Raw genomic sequence first — 17,501 nt, 5'->3', positions numbered from 1 at the left:
TAATGCAGCAATTTATCTTTTATGCAATGAAGTTTATTGTTTGCATGAGCAAAAGAGATGTAATAGTTTGGAATTGAAAGTAGCTAAATTTATTGCAATTGAACACATCTCATATGTCCATAAATCTGTCGCGTTTTTTTGCAACCACCCTGTGCATGTATTTTAAGACAAATCTGTCACACTATTTAGCATTTCTGTTTATCTGTCCAATATATTTTGGTAGTGCTGCAGTCTTGGCAACCCATGAAAACACTTGAGCTGTAGAAGGCATAGTCCATGTACCTTGAGTTATTTTTAATAAATCCCTAACCAGGCAATTTAATAATTCTCAAATCCAATACGTCAAATGCCATTTAATCTAAAGACACAAATTTATCACATTTACGATGGCATAAATTTGATTCATGCTGAATTATGTGTAAATGAAAAGCTCAGCCTCCATCACTACCCTTTCTGGGTAGCAAAACACCAACTTTAAATCCCTCTTACCAAGGCAATATGAGCCTGAAAAGCTATTAGAGCATGACTCCTGAGAGATGAACAAGACAAAGGCGTCATGCCTGTACCTTTCCGGAAGGTGAGAACAATACCGGGCTATTTTCACTCTGACAAGCCATATTAGTCGTGCCAGCTTTTGCCTGACGGCAACTCCTGCATGATAGCTGTCTGGGACATTTTGTTTCCAGTCACAGTAGCTGATCCCTTGATTGAAAACATTAAATGCTGAGAGTGTTATCCCTGTTTGGAGTTTCTGTCTGATGTCTGAGGCAAGTGCTGGGTCCTCTCATCCTCAGTTGCAACAGCTGATCCTGGGATCTTTGTGAAAACATAGTGGATTTTATTACTGAGGTGGAAGCTCAAAAGGTCAGAGACGTGAGCCTTCTATAACCTTTCCCTTAGAAGAAGACTTACAAATGTATGTGATGCAGGATTCTAATGAAAAACACGAGGCACACTTTCAATGCCCTCCTTATCTTTGGAACTGTGAACCCAACAGTCTGTTGAGTGCTCTGACATGCCTGAGAGGATGCCCTGTTTATTTCTGCATCACTTCCTGTGTGGCGGCACAGGTCTGGCTTTATGTTGCATGTTGAAGTGTGATTATAATGATGGTATTCACATTTACAGGTTGTTTCCATGTCTCTTGTCAATGGTCTGTAAAATGGTGAGAATTAGATCAGACACTAATGAGTTGCTAATAGGCACCAAGAGAGCTCATCAGCAAAACCCCAGATGTACACAAATCGCCCATGTGTGTCTGCTCTTTATTCATGCTTCCATGTCTGACTTTAAAAGCCCCCCCTGTTACTTTCATTGATGGACACCAAAGATGGAGATGTCTTTGCAGAAAGAAAAGTTTATTGGAGGCTTTCCTGTAACAGAATGTAAAGCCTTGTGAGTTCCTCTCTTATTCTCCGGTCTCTTTCTCTGCAGGCGAGCCTTTGGCACCGAATAGTCCAATGGGGAAAGTCACTTTTTGCAAGCATTGCCAGGATTTCTGTTTGTGGGCCAAAATATGTAGGCAGACAGATGCATCTGTCCACAGTCTGTCTATTCCTCTCTTTCAAACTTTCTCTCTGGCTCTGGCTCAGTCTCTCTCTATCACTCTCTCGCTCTCACACACACTTACAAACACACACACAGGGGGCTGTTTCCTCATCGTTCATACTGAGAAATGCCCTGTAAGGACATCCTTATCCTGCAAACCAGACTCTGCTGGATGCTCTGTAATAACAACTCCAGCCATCCACCATCCAATCAGCCTGGCTCTCTGCTGTGTGTGTGTGTGTGTGTGTGTGTGTGTGTGTGTGTGTGTGTTTGTGCCTGTGAATATGCATGATTTCTTTCCTAAGATCTGAAACACAAAGCACAAAAAGCATTTATTTTCCTGACAAGAACAAAGATATAAATTCATACAAAATAAACAAAGAAAAATATTTATTTATTTAGACTTATTTATGTTTGATTATGTTTAGGGGTTATTTCTTTTAGAAAATCTCCTTATATATAACTTATAAATTTAAATGTGTACATTAATATGCTGAGAACCATAACTAAAATGAAAATTTATTTTAAATTATATTTATAATAAATGAATGCTTCAGGCATATTGAGCATACAGACATATTATGCTGCAGGGCAAGTTTGAGAAGTTTCTATGGACATTTTTTCTACAAAAGTGGGTCAACTTTGCCATCCACAGAAACTGTTATGAATCCAAGCCGACTACAACAATTGTCCTTTGTGAAGGTGCAAGGGAAAGACTTCTCAGACCCACCTTTCAAACCTACAAACAGGGAGTATTTGATACTCACATAGAGTAGGTTGAAAAAAGGATTTTGGTGGCATCTTCCTTTAAAATGGAATCTAAAACAAGGGCCAGACATGCCATAATAATGACACAAAGGGTCAACATTTGAAAATGTGGATATACAGACTGATTGCTTTCATTTTGAGCTTTTGTGCAAAATGATTTGGGCTATCAAGGAATATATTGGGAGCCTCAGAGTAAATTTTCTTTCTGTCTATTCTGAAATAATGTTTTTATTTCAAAGGACAGATTATTTAAAATTATGGACCCAGAAAACAAAAACAGATATAAAGTTAAAGTTAAGTTAAATCTTAAGTTAAAACAGTTTTAACGTCGTATCACTACAAATCCAGGCTACAAGTGCACTGCCCTGTCAAAACACACAGTATAAAATTTATAAATTATATGTGGCACTATACAGTTGTAGGGCTACCAATTGATACATATAGGGGGCAAATTAATGATGGACCTTTGTATAACAGCTGTCTAAAGATGCCTATCTGTAGTTGTAATTGAATTATTTGTATACACCCATCGCTGGTCTACGAGGAACCTGATTGGACAAGCACTCCTCAATAACCTATCACTGAACAGTATCTGTCTTCCTACTCAAACTGTTCAAAACACAGACTGGACTGCAATTCCATGATGATCTTGGGAAGCAAACGTGATATACTACTTTTACTACTTACTGTTGCTACCATGACGACTGGTTCATTCATACTTTGATAGGAACGTTTGTCATAAAACATTGACACTGTGATTTATCACATCATAACGTGTAGTATGACGTGTTAACGGATCTGGAGCAAGCGGTGAAGCCAATGAAGCCAATGCGGAAGTGCCCTAAACCTGCATTCTATCTAATGGCCATCAGGGGGCGACTCCACTGGTTGCAAAAAGAAGTCCGTTTACAAGTCTATGAGAGAATGACCCCACTTCTCACTTGATTTATTACTTCAGTAAACACTTTCCTAATGAGTTCATGGACTCAATCGCTAGTTTCAAGTCTTCTTCAATACAGCATGATGTTCATTTTGTAAATGATGGTCCCATTTAAGGTAAAATAGATGATAAAGCAGCGTGTGCTTTAGGGCGTGGCTACCTTGTGATTGACAAGTCGTCTCCACGTTGACGTTGATTACGTAAAATACCCATGATTACGTAACATACCCAGAGTACAGGCTTAGCTGCCGGTATGTTAGTGTGTTTTCAGTTCACGAAAGTTAATTGTAACAGTTTGGTCGCCAAAAAAAAGTCTTGTTTAGCGTTGTTTGTACTGATCCTCTAATGAGTCGGCTGTTCCGTTTTTCCGTAAGTACGTGTAGTTTTAATGTTTTAGGCCTGTTTTTCGCTTGCGAAAATTAGCATTAGCATTATCACAGTTAACCATTGACTGTAAACGCACCTTGACAACCACGCTAGCAGCTGACGCTATGGTCGTATTTACGCTATACAAAGTGTTTATATACAGTCAATAGGTCAGCTCCACCCTCTCGTCCAAATATGGTCACTTCTGGCTCCAAAAATCAAAGATGGCGACGGTCCAATCGCTAAACTCGAGGTTTCAAAACAGCAGTCAACAAACGGTAACTACGTCAATATTTTTCTTACAGTCTATGATTTGGAACGGTGTCTTAAAAAAACGTTATCTTAAATGTAGCTAGTAGCTAGTTGCCTACCATGTTTTAGCATAAATACAAACATATAATTATAAATATATAACTTCATGGCTATCAAATACAAGTACATTTGTTTGTCAGTGTCAGCTAAGCTAGCAACATTTACTAAACAAAGGAACTTTATTTATTCAAGTTTTTTTTTAATGTTTATGTATGTTTTGATGCTTTTATAACTGCAGAAAGTAAGTTGATTGGAGCCATTTGAACTCCCTACAACTTAATCATGTTAGTATTTAGGTGTATAAATTTCATGTTAAATTGAATAGTAGTACAAGTTATATTAGTCATATTTAAAAATGTTACTGCATGGTAATACAGTGCCCTAGTCCTTCATAATGCTACAATAGTGGGACTTTTTAACAACTGTACTGTAGCATGACAATTCGGTCATTAGCCTACAGAAATGACAAAATACTGCACCATAACAGAAGTACAGTGCCAATGATAATTAGTTCAGTCATGGTGGTACATGATCATAAAACCAGTAGAATTAACCATCAAACTTAATCATCATGGTACTGACCAAATTACCATACTATTTTTTGATAGGCTAGTATTACCATGGTAGATAGAAGTTACAGATGCCTGTCACATTATAAAGTCAGAATATAGCTCCAGAAGAAAGTGTGCCTGACTGCATTGCTGGAGGGGGGGGATTTGCGGGCATCCGTCAACACTAACTGGAAGTGACAGTGTGCAGAGAGGTCCTAATTACTGTCTCACTTGACTAATTGTCGTTTCTGAAGAATGTATTCCCACTGAGGTCCCAGGGATCTCATTAACAGCACCGCTCAAGACATATAGGCCAGTGCTGACTTCGGCATGCTGCTATTTTCAATGCTGAAGCAAAGCCACAAGTTGGAACTGTAATTATATTATACTCAAAACTGCCATGATTACAAGTGAGGCAGATATGGTATGGTACATTTACAGGGATGGACAATGTGATACTGTTGCTGAGAAAAATAACAAGTTTATATTTTTTGTGTGTATGCAAAGAGAGAAAGTGTGCGTGTTTATGTAAGGGCCCTTCTTCAACTTGCCAAAATGTTAAGCCATCCTTAGCTACAGTCATCCTGACATAATGAGTTGATGAAGTGAGATCATTGTTAGCTTTCTAGAGCCAACCGTGTTAAAATAAACTTGTAGCATTCAGAATAATGCAGTTGAGATGAGGCTTTAGTACAGGGCGACTGAACTGAATGAATGTCTTCTCTTTCAGGGTCTTACCATTCAAAGTGCATCAGCTTCTCGTTTCCATGGTATCCCTCCCTGTGCCAATACTATCTTTCCACCAGTCTGCCTGTGCGAGAGAGTGCGAGAGAGAGAGAGAGAGAGAGACAGAGAGAGAGACAAAATGACAGAAGGCTTTTAGCAGTGGTTATCTCTCCTTTGCATAAAGTCCCCTTTGCATTACCCAGTGCATGGTGTCTGAATAAACACACCAGCCAGCTCATATGGAAGCCTCCCTGGGTTACAAGCGAGTGGGTGTGTATAAACTCATCTAATTTGTGGTCTCCTTCAAAAATGACACGGTTTGATCATGGATGAAAAAAAAGGAGTACATCTCCCAAATGGCACTGGGATATTTTCCTATTAGTCACAAAGAGATGAAGGAGCAGGAATCATTTTAACATCATAATGAGGCAATTCGCCATTCCTGTCACCTCCTCTTTTGTAACTGGTTTACACACACAGTTTTCTCATCTGGTTGGCTTACTTGGAAGTGTAAAGTTTGGTAAATGATGTCTTCTAATCAGTAATCAAGATATCAACATGCAAAAAATGATCCAGGCCTACTTTTAGAGAAGCACAACTGATTGTTTTGACCTTAAATGCTCATGTATGTGCTCATGCGCAGACATATAGTACTATTTAGATATAAGAAAATTAAGTCAGAATCATTTGTGGCACCTCTTAATTATATTCTGTAAATTACATTTTAGGTGCAATTAGTGTAGGGGCACCTGAGTGCTTATCAGACTTAGTGCAATTCCTCCGTTTTGGGCCAGAGGGCGCTGTGACTTTAAGAGGAAACCAGCTTATCCTGTCAATTGATGTCTCCTCCCTGAGCTCAATGAGCATTCCTTTCATGCTGTGTGAAGCTCTGCTGACTTATACGGAACCTCTGAATTTCTCCATAATTATGCTAATGGTCCAGATGGTAGCATGATGAGTGCCATTCTCTTTGATATTCTCACACTGCAGAGTGCTGGTGTGCAGACCCACGCAAACTGACACACGTTCAAAGTCAACGTTCACACCACCTACTTGATCCCATGTAATTACTTCGTGTTTCCTTAGCTGATACAAGCGCCCTCTTCTCCATTAAATGCATTTGCTTTTTATTAGAGGATTTGACAGATCCGGTAATAGAGTAGCACTTCAGCAAAAAGCGAGGGTAGGTGTCAGTATGCTTTGCTTATCTACACTTTTACTTATCATTTTACTTGTATGCAGTCTAATAAACAGATACAGCACATAGGCAATAAACAGCAATGTCACACTTCAAGAATATCTTAATGATATCAGAGGAGATTAAAAAAATACCAAGGTCACCCAAGAGATCTATTATAAATGCACTAAAATCCCACACAGGAATATTGTAGTGACTTGATTTTGGAGTAGGTCTACTCAACACACACTCATACACACACAGGCAAGCCATTCACACTTGAGTCACACAATGACGGTGTTCATCCAGGCTTTGGACGCTGGTGGCGCCGGTCAAAGAGCTCCTTTCACATCTCTGTTGGGGTAAAATGGCCCTCCTCCCTTTTGGGGCGGGGGCCCACCGCTATACCTATAGCTCCAGCTGATCCACCGGCCCATGAAGAGCTCACTGGGGGCGGACGCTGATAAGGCGCATGTAGTGTTAAATCAATAGCATGTAGGCCCATGCAAGAGCTGCAGATATCCATCTTCTCGGTGCAACGCTTCCTATAGGATACTGCCTCGTTTGAACTCGCTAATCAGATCAGAAATGCGATAGGTGTACTTACAATCTTGGGAGATATTGCATGTCTTTCCCCGTGAAATTTAACCTACCATTGGAGCCTTTATGTGTGTATGCCACACACACACACCTTCACATCGGTGGATGGCTCACACTCGAGAATAGTCTGTTGCTGGAAGGCTTTCAAGTCTAAAGTGGAGTTATTTGCATAGGTTAAATATTCGTGCCTTTCAGCAGCTTCTGTCGATATTACGGATTTGCTGTTCTGCCAATTTTAATTCCTTTCATCCCACTCCTCCCACATTTCTGGAATGATGGGGGGAATTGTTGAAAGGTTGTTGCTTGAAATCCCGTAAAAGAAGTTTAGAAAAGGAAGTTGTGAATGACAACAAACAAATGAACAAACACAAAATGGTTCTACATATCCTACTCAGGTGTACGGAGGAAAAATCGGGTCAGTTATATCCTGCAAGCACGAAATTATATCGCTTGTGTGCAGAGGTTTGCCAGTTATTGTGTGCAGAGTTATGTCTTTATGTGCCAAGTACAGAAAAATGTCTGTAGAATTAGCCAATAATCCTAAACATCCCCCAGTGCGAACCCTGTGGAAGATTAAACTCGACTCTCGTTGCTTTTAGCGGTTAATATGCAGGTTTGCTGTGTCTCTGTCCATGGTGCTGAATCAAGATCCTGCGCTAAGTGAAACGCGTGAATAAATGAAACGTAAAATAGAGGCTACAGATGCGTTTTAACTTATGTCGCTTCAGTATAGGATAATCACGTTTGATTAGAAATAGAAAAAACTTTATTTTCATCATATAGAATAACTAATTCCTCGGCGTGATTGTATCCATATTGTATGGACAAGTGCTTTGCTTTATGAATGGAAGCGAATCTGATGGCAATGTGGACGGATTTTAATTAAAGGTTCACCTTGTAGTTACTGTTGTGTGTGAGCACTGAAAAGATTGCATAGACTATTTACCGACACATCTTCAAACGCATGCGATCCTGGCGCCAAGTTGTGGGAGAAACACAAAATATACAGCCTAAGAAAGGTCTAATGAAATAAATGTTCACTCCTTCCCCACATTATTTCTCTCTCTCACACACACACTCCCCTGCCATCCACACATGCCTCTTTACCTCCCCTTTTTCCATTTCTCTCTTTTTCTATCTTTTTCTCTATCTCCGCTCTCTCCCTCTCCCTCACTCTCTCTCTGTCTCTCTGTGGTGCGCGTTCACAACACTAACCTTGGCTCGACGTCAGAGCCTGTGCAGCAGTGCAGTATAATGGGAGCGCAAGCAACCCAGAGCGCCTCATAGGGGGCTGCATATCGCTGCTGTATCCTCTGCTTGGCGCTCTCTAACCCCTCTCCAACCATCTCCAGTACTTCACCTATAGCCCATGCTTGGGCTCCCCCCTCCCCACTGGATCCGTACCCTTCGACATGGATGTCCCACCGTCCCTCGACCCGGAGGATTGTTGTTTCTTGGCGCAGTGAAGGAGGAGAAGGAGAAGGGGAAGGGGAAGGAATCATGCCGGGACTGCTAATGGATTTAGGGAAAGCGCAAGTGACCATGCCGTGATCTTGCGCATCCAGGGCCGCCGTCACCCTGCCTTGCCCAACGACCGTACAAGAATTACGGGGGAATCGAACCCGCGCACCGGGGGGATTAAACCACTGTGCATTTTTTAAAAACAACATGAAGATTACCTCCCATCATCTGATGATAACCAGTCTCGTTTTCAGGTCCAACCTCAGGCTGATCCCGCTTCTGCTGCTGTTTCTTGGTTACTCTCGCGGGATGCCACACGTTTTAAGATTTGGTAAGATTCTCCTTGTTTATGATACGATATAATCTGTAACGATGTTCACTCACACAAACTGCCTGTACTGCCCACAGTGAAATGGCATTCACAGGATGCAAAAACAGATGTATTTAGACGTGTTTTGTCCCACTCCTGCCTTGTTTTGTAATTAAGATTGTAGACTGCACTCTAAAGAGTGATTTTTGATCAATAGTTTACAGCAGTATCTTATTAATTTCAGAATATTTAGTAGCACTATTTCGGGAGGGATTTTATCGTGAGTATCGCACCATCAAGGGGGGATGGTGTTTTCCACGAACCTTTAAACCAGTATTACAGTAACTTTGAAAGAAAATCAACTGTAGTTAGCCCGCAAAGGAGCACTCCTATATGCAACACGTCACGGCTATGAACAGCTGATGAAACTCAAGAAAAGCATCACCAGACTCATTCTCACTCCTCCTCGCTAATATCCGCACGGAGACTTGTTTCTCCACGGCCTTTTAAACTGCTGACACCCCAACATGTCCTCTGCAGTAAATGTTTACATGTACTAAACATTGGCCCCGGAGTGCGGATCAATCATTCTGATCCGTCACGAGGGTCAATCAATGCGCCCGGCAGCACTTTTTATCCTTAATCCCACTGAACTTCAATCCAGCGGGAATTTCCGTGGTTTTGCGGATTTACACCTACCGTCATTGACATTTATAAAACTGATAGTTCCGGTTTTCAGTGCTGATCGGCTGAGTCACGTTGGAAGCCGTTGTCTAAATACCACAGAAGCACACAAATGTAACTGCACGATTGTTAAATAGACCAGCCGAAAATCATCTCATACTGGCAACTGTGTCGCCCAGACGCCTGGAAGTTGATTAGCCACATCCCCATGCAAGAATTATGTACTTCATGTTGATTATAAAAGTAATTCCTCAACAGTTGCTACTACAGTGCATTGTTGCTGATTCATAACTTTAAAATGGTGCTATTAACGGTTCTACTTATGTTCTAAAATTATTAAATCACGGCCTCTTGTGTTTTTTGGTGCTGAATTAGATCCGTCTCAGGGTGGCTGCGTTTTGCCGCTTTCTGTTGCATGTACAGGGAACATCTTAAAGTGACAAGGGGGCTGCAGATGTCATCAAGTGTTGACAACAAATCCTTACAATCCCCAATTCTCCCGAGGGTCCTGTTTAAAAGTCAGGCCGCGTCCGCAAGAGCCGGCGCTATGGCAACGGGATGTGCTTGTCTTCCTGCTGCATCCTCAGCCCGATGAGCGATTTCCCGTCTCACACGTTGTCTGTCAGACGCCGGGCGTCTGTTCAGTAATCCCTGCGGGACGGCAAAGTCCCTGTGTAACAGCATTTGACACCAAAGTTTCCAAGCCAGCAAATAACGACTCAATTCCCGGGAGACTAAGTGGAGTAATAATTGATAACATATTTGTGAAGTATTCTTTAGAGTATCCTCATATAGGGAACTCTGGCCATGGATGCCACATTGTTGTATGTGTATTTTTCTGTGAATATAATGACAATAGATTTTGTCTCACTTTTGTTGCCTGTGCATCGCCATACCAATATGTCGTCTATGCTAACACGCTGGATCTGCAAGGCATCTGGCATCAGTGGCACGACAGACATGCATACTGTGCGATCTAAGAGGTGATTCATTCAGAGATCTTTTGCTTTGAGCTAAACTTCACTCTTGATTTTGTCCGTCTTGTGGTGGCAGTGATGCGGCCGGGTCTCTGTCCGTGGTCCTGAACAAGCCGCTGAACCTCCTCTCCAGCACCGCGGATAGCGACTCGGCTTTTTGACAGTGCAGATTGCGCCTGTTGCTGAACAAAAAGCATCGTACATACGTTTTGTAATAGACTGAGATACTGTGTTTGATAGCTTTAGTTTCTTGGTTTTGCAGTATTATCTCTGTCAGCCAAGTAGCATCCCCCTCAAGTCTTTCTGTTGTAAGATGGCTCCATTTCGTGTAGTGTAATTCATTCTCTTTGGTGAAAGATGATATATGCTTATCTGTCTGTGTTTGCATGTAAAGGAGCCGAGTTTCCAAAAGAAAAAGCTAGATGGTGATGGTTATGTGATTTTATCAGAAAAAAGAAAATATATGTCAATATGCGTAAGTGCATGTGCTGTGAGATGTGCTGTGAGAGAGACAGAAGAAATACAAAATTGCCTTGGGAGACATTGGAACCCACTGGTCCTTTCCCAGTGCATTTCCTGTCCTGCAGGATGTGCTTGCTCAGCAGATAATCCCAGCTGCTCCTGCAGGAGGCTGGCTAAATGAGGAGGTCAGCTCCCCTGGGTCTGTCTGTTCCCTTCCTGCCCCAAGTTCCCTTTCTGCCCAGACAGGCAGCTCACATTGTACAACTACTGTTCTCCTGTCAGGCTGAGACCTTTACACACACACATACACACACACACTGTAACACCAAGTATAGTCAGCCTTTTGTATTCATATCTACAGTCTCACCATGTGGAGCGACAAGTGTCAGAGAAAAATGAAATAAGAAGTGTTCTGGTTACCAGCTGCAGGAAAATATGATGAGCTAATTTCTACACAGGATTGAATTATTGTGTTCAGTGTTCCTCGTTTATAATTCTTACAGGTAATTCATTTACTTAGATACTGAAATGGACCCAAAGCAGCCCCTACAAGGTATAATAAAATATCCCCGGGAGATGGTTATCTTTTTAGTTCACACTTGTCTTTTGAGAGCACTCAATGAGTGCTCTCAGTTTCAGTTGCTACTTTTATTTAAAATTCCTTCCTACAGTGTAGGTTAAGAAAGGAGCATCAAAATGCTCACTTTAAACGTGAAATTTAATAAAATCCAACTGTAAAAACAAAACATGCTATTGGATTTGCAAGCTAAACTAGGGTTTGTCCAATCAAATAATTTTCCTACCACTTTAAAATGTTCATATTCTGATATTGATGTCTGTCAGAAGACGCTTTACAAACATCTGCTGACCTTTTTTACTGAAATAATTCAATGCAGTTGTATTTTTAGATCCTGCTATTGCAAAAGTTCAGTTTGCTCAGCTGTCATTTTTGTCTTCTTAGAATTCAGTGAGGTGGAAATCCAGGGCAACACTAAGACTGTAGCATCATGTGACAGCTAACTGGTGGGCTAAAATTAAAGGAGCTCATTTGACTTCGTTCCATGGAAAGAGCTCTATATGTACACAATAGTATTTAGCTGTCCCCATAACAAATGTTCATTCACACAAGTAGTGAGTCATCACATCTGCCATTCCATCAGTTGATTGAGTTTTACATACAGACATGCTTCTTATTCATTAAATGCCTTAGTAAGAAATTAAACAGAAGAGAAATCAACACAGATTGAGATGGTTTTTTAATTCTGAAGACCGTAGTTGGTCTGCAGCTGTGAGGATGAGTGATAACATTATCACGGCCATCTTCAAACAGCGTTTGCAGAAGCAGTATGTCCCTGGGCTGTCAAATGCTGCTGAAAGCATTGTTGACTCAGAGATGCTCATTTTGTTAGTTTATTTCCTGCTTATGTTTATATTTTCCCTGTACAGCTGTGTCTGGGAATATTTATTGCTAAAACGCAACATTGTTTTTCATTTTGGAAAGGAAATCAAGTCATTTCTTTCTGTCCTTTGGCAACAGACACAATCCCCTCTCGTGAAAGCTCAGTTTATCTAACGACTTCCATTATGCTGCGCCAGGATCAAGGTCCTTTTCTTGCGTTTCTAATACTTAACACTCTTTTCATCCCCTCAGCTGTGTTATGGTGGTGAAATTACAAGGTTGTCGAGAACAAGCAAGGGTAGGAGGAACAAATTCAAGGGGAGTTTGTAGTTAATTGACTTTATTTGCTTTTGCTTTCCGCCAGCCTGAATTATCATCATGCTGGAGTTTAGTTTGGGATTGCAGGAATTACGGATAACACCATGCGCCCTGGCCCACTGCCAGCGCATTCGCAGCAAACATTTAAATAGGCACAAAGCTGCTTAAAATATTCATGTGTCACTTGGCCCTGCCATAGCTTATAGAAATATGAAACTATCTCCTCTCTGCTGGCAAATGATTTCCATGGTTTAAAAATACCCACCGTGGGTTTCAAGAACAAAGAGGAGATCTGTCTTACATTAGCATGCAGCACCACACATGGGCTTGAAGCGGGGAACTATCTAGATGGATTTCTAAAACATGTTTACAGTCCTGAGTCTTTGAAGGTCTTGCTGTCATGCCTCAGTTACAAAAGGCTCAATGGTGATTAATTCAGGCTACAGATTTCTTGCCATTTTAAAATGGAAAATATCTGTTAGGTAAATTAGATCCCTTGTTTCATCATTTAGTCGATTTACTAGCTACATTCAAAAAGATTACTTGCATTGAAGGTGAAGTAACCGGTTTTACTGCCTCTTTTGACATATTGTCTGTTTTTGCAAATCCAACCGAATACATCGAGTCCAGCATACTTCTACTGCCTCGTGGAAGGCTTGACATCTGTATTGGCTTTCATTATTCACAGCCTATCAATCTTTGTCATTGTCACTCAGGGATTTCCCTGGGTATCCGCAGGGTTAGGGGTTATATGTGCAATTGTTCTGTGAAACTGTCCCTTGAGTAGAGCCCTGCAGCATGTCTTGCTGCCTGGTTGTCTGGCTCAGGGCTGACTGAAGGTCAGAGCTGAAAACGTTCACAAGGAATGATTTTTTTGCTTTGTTTTTGCATCTTTTAAGACATGCGGAGCTGTCCTGCTCACAGTCTTACCAAGCGAGATGGAGGAAAATTTGAAGCCACTGAGAGGTGTACGAAAGAGTGTTTGTTAAAGAGAGAGAGAGAAGGAGAGAGAGGGAGAGTCTGTATAAAGTGTGAGAAGAAAAACATTGAGTGTTGAGGCCAGCAGATACAGAGTAAAGATAGATTAGTTTGCCTCAGAGCAGTCCACTCTCAGCCCACTCTCAGTTGTGGTCTTTTATTACTGTTTTGTGATGGCTTCTGTGAAGAGAGACAGAAAGGAAAGTGGAGTATGCTGTGGAAATATAGTGGGAGGCCAGGAGTCGTGCACTGCAGCGCTGAATAAATGTCAGCTGTATCGTATTAGCAAGCTGAAAATTTGCCCGGGACTACAGATATGCAAGAAATAGCTTTTAAAGGACATAAAAAATGTAAAAACAAATATACTTGTGGATCCCAATTTGAACCAATTTTTAAGTCTAAACCCAAGTTTGTATTTTTATTAGCATCTCATGTAATAATGCAACTACACTGACTCATTACATATTTGGCTGTCTCCACTTACACTAGACTGTAAGATGGTAGGAATCAATAAAAATCGATATGTTTGTATTGCTAAGAGGAATAACAGAAAAAAGAAAGAAATTGGCAGCATAGCAAGTAACCAGTGCCAAGTCCCGGATGGCCCCTTCCTGTGTGTATCAATCGCAGGTTACCATCTGTGAGAATGCAAACACAAAAAACAAACAAACAAACAAATGAAAAAAAAAGTATTATAAGGAGGATGTGTGTGAGATTGGATGAATAATGCATGCCGCTGTGAATTAATAACGACTTTAAACAGACACAAGCTGCAGGGACTTCAGTGGGCCTATATGGTTTTGATCTAGACATCAGTTCTTTCCTCGCAATTCTACTATAGATCTGTCTCGTTCAATTACACTTAATGTGATGTGATAGCTGTATATATCCTGAACTGTCTGTGCTTTAAGTGATGTAAAAAAAAAAAATAAATAAATCTTGCACTTGCTGCAATATCGCACCATTCTTTACATCATATGTAGGAGAGAACATGCAAGACCTTTTAACTTCATAGGAGCTCAACTGTGGTAATAACCTGTCGGAGGTGATTGCTTAAGAGAGGGAAACAAACAAGAGTTTATTGTGGAAGTTGATGATAGTGCTAATTGGGAGCCAGACTAAATGTTTGCAGTGTATTTGCTCCGTGATTAATACATGTAGGAGGGACATTGATTGCCTTTTGTTGGATGTGTTTGTTTCAATAGGGCTTGGTGGTGAATATGCATGTATAATTCCATCCATGTAGTCAAACATTATTTAAAACTGTGTCTTAACTTGCCCTGTCAGCAGAAGCAATGGCATGTGAATTTCAAGCACACGGAACCAAGTAAACATATTTGAAGGCACATATAACATAAATGAAAGCAATGATGTCCGTACTACATGGGATTCAGAAGTCAATCGATTACAGAAAGCCCTCCGGCTATGCTGGCTATGATGTGAGGCACCGGTCAGGTTAGGATGTGGTGATTCACCTTCATCTCCAGCCAGCTGAATAAAGGAGTAAGAGGAGGAGGGGAGTGGCTGACTGAAAGAGAGAAAGCAAAATTCGGGCTCCCATTGACAGTACAGCCGGTTGGATGCGTGAACATTTCTCTGTGTGAACCAAGGACACAGGGGGAAAATGGTCTCTGTGGGAGAACGTATTAAGGCAAGCTTACTTAAAGTCATGTTCTTTGAATCAGCATGACACTCTATTGTCCACGATCCACCGGGGCTATGCAAAACGTCTCCTCCTGCAATGTTGAATTTCATTTTTCTGTCTGTCCTCTTTTTTTTTTTTTTTTTTTTTTTCCTTTTCGCTCAGAGGATTTTTTTTTAAGTGTTTCTGTGGCTTTCTTCAAACCAGCCGTTCAATCTTTTCATTTTGAAGGTATTTGTGAAAGGAAAGGAAGGAGAAATATGCACAGAAAAGAAGCTGTGCATTCGTGTCGGTCGCTGCCCAGAGATAAACACGAAAGTCAGCTAGTCATTGTCTTTAGTTGAAGACATTAAAATTATCTAGTCTTAACAAAGGTTTAGTGAAAATTAAATTAAAAACCTACATCATCTGGCTGCAGTATCCCTCCTCAGGGTTCGGTCGTTAGTCAGTCACAGTCAAAACAACACACTTTCCCTATTTGTTTAATATGACCCACCAATCCCACCCTTATACCCACACACAAAGCATCATGGCGGGCTGGAACAGACTTGGATTGATTTCCCATCTTGCACAATCTGTTTGAGGATTTTGAGGCGACATAATGAAGCCAATCGTCTCTGTTTCCTCCGCACAGCTACCGATGAGATATACCCACATTGCTTTTTAAACATGACAAAAGACACTGAATTTCCTACACAGCGGGGTGTGAATAAATGTAAGAAATGCTGGAATAAACAGTAGACTGCAGATCAGGAGAAGTATTAAAACAGGGCTCTTGATTTTCCACCAATTTCACCTCAATTGTCTTTTTACATTTATCCTCAATAGATCTTTTCTTATTTATTGAGAAAAAATGAGCACGCATATTAGAGGGACTTTATTATGCAGTATTTTTTTTTTGTATCAGCAAGCCTCTGGCTCTTTCCCTCTCTAAAGTCAATGTGCAGGTCTCTTTCATTCCTTTCTCTCTCTACCACTGAAAATCTTTGCAATTGCCTGTGTGTGTTTGTGGAACAAGCAAGAAAAATAGACACAGCTTTGCAGTAAAGTGTAGCATATTGACTTGTACCTGTGGCTCTGATTATCAGGTAGCTTGTGTACGGCAGTGGCTGATGAACCCAAAGCAAGGGCTGACATTTTCCTGCCCTGTGGCTGAGGGAGCGGGGGGAGGATGCAGGTGTCCGTTCAGGTCTAATGGGCCATCCATTCAGTCGTTTAATTGAGTGTCTTTTATCTGCCTCCAGTGACCTCTTTTATTCTCCATTTCTCCCTCTTCATTTCTCCTCTCTCATCTATTTTTTTCATGCCCCACCCCTCTTCCTCCTCCCTCCGCTCGGTCTCCAAAACTCTCCTCATTTTGGTTGTCTGACAGCACACCCATCTGCCATCTGCGTATTTTCCTACAGCTTACTCCGACTTTAGACACCATGGCCATCACCTGTTGTTTTCTAAACACATCTGACAGGCTGTGAGGAGACGGTGTGACAGCGAGGTGCACTTCAACATCAACTCAATATCCAGAATCCAGACAATAGAGTTTGCTGTCCATTTCCTGCCCCCCCCCCCCTTTTTTTTTGGTCCCCGTTCTCCTTTGTCCTTCGCTGTCCTCTCCGCACCGTCTTTGTACCCCTTTGGCTCTCAGCTTGTCTCCTGGCCCTTCCCCTCTACTTTGTTCTCTCTCACTGTCATCACGCCTTATTTCCCCTCTTCCCCTGGTCTCAGTGTCCTTGCACACAAAGGCATGGATCCTTATTTGACATACACATTCCAAACCTCCATCTCGTATTGTACTTTTGAATTTCAAAGCAAAGAATACCTTCTCAGTCTCAGATTCCATTGAACTTCGCCAATCCTGCAGAGCACTGTGGCTTTTATCATCGTGACTTACTCTACAATGTGTTAAACATACTCTATATGAGACACGGGGCAGACGCTTGTGGAAAATACTCATTTGTCTAAAGGCTTAAAATGTCTTAATTTCATCTCCTTTACTCCACGTTCTTTTATGACAAAAATGGCTTTGATGAGACAATCTAGATCAGTGATGTAGAATTCTAGTTTGAATGCATTGCAAACCACTAGCAACGACTCTCCTAGTGATTTATAATTGTTTAATTGTTTTCCATAAAGTCTCTATTAATTGCCCAATCTATATATTTATAATCTTCAGTATTTTATTTGGCTTCAGTATCATCATCAAAAATGATCACTTTATGTGCAAGAATCTCTAAATTTATAAAGATTTCAGATTACTGAAATCCTGTAAATTATCCTGCGTAATA

At 41.0% G+C, this 17,501-nt stretch overlaps 1 protein-coding gene and 1 long non-coding RNA gene across 3 annotated transcripts in view; one reads left to right on the top strand and one right to left on the bottom strand.

The window, feature by feature from the left end:
• Nucleotides 1–1,337: 1,337 nt before the first annotated feature.
• On the bottom strand, nt 1,338–7,245 carry LOC137169168 (uncharacterized). Its single transcript, XR_010924408.1, has 2 exons — nt 5,224–7,245; nt 1,338–1,855 (listed from the first exon to the last, which is right to left on the bottom strand). It is a non-coding gene; the product is annotated as an uncharacterized lncRNA (long non-coding RNA).
• Nucleotides 7,246–8,232: 987 nt separating this feature from the next.
• Nucleotides 8,233–17,501, top strand: part of LOC137169167 (glutamate receptor ionotropic, kainate 2-like) — a 70,184-nt gene continuing 60,915 nt past the window's right edge. The window contains exon 1 of one of the 2 annotated variants that reach the window (XM_067572190.1): nt 8,233–8,780. In XM_067572190.1, coding sequence (XP_067428291.1) covers nt 8,657–8,780 — 124 coding nt within the window. In that variant the 5' untranslated portion in view covers nt 8,233–8,656. The remainder of the gene's footprint in view (nt 8,781–17,501) is intronic. The other variant, XM_067572191.1, reaches the window with a different exon arrangement.

The sequence above is a fragment of the Thunnus thynnus genome, chromosome 18 (genome assembly GCF_963924715.1).
Source record: "Thunnus thynnus chromosome 18, fThuThy2.1, whole genome shotgun sequence".
In the NCBI taxonomy this organism is placed as follows: domain Eukaryota; kingdom Metazoa; phylum Chordata; class Actinopteri; order Scombriformes; family Scombridae; genus Thunnus; species Thunnus thynnus.
Note: the sequence above shows the minus strand (reverse complement) of the source record. Positions and strands in the feature narration are given on the sequence as shown.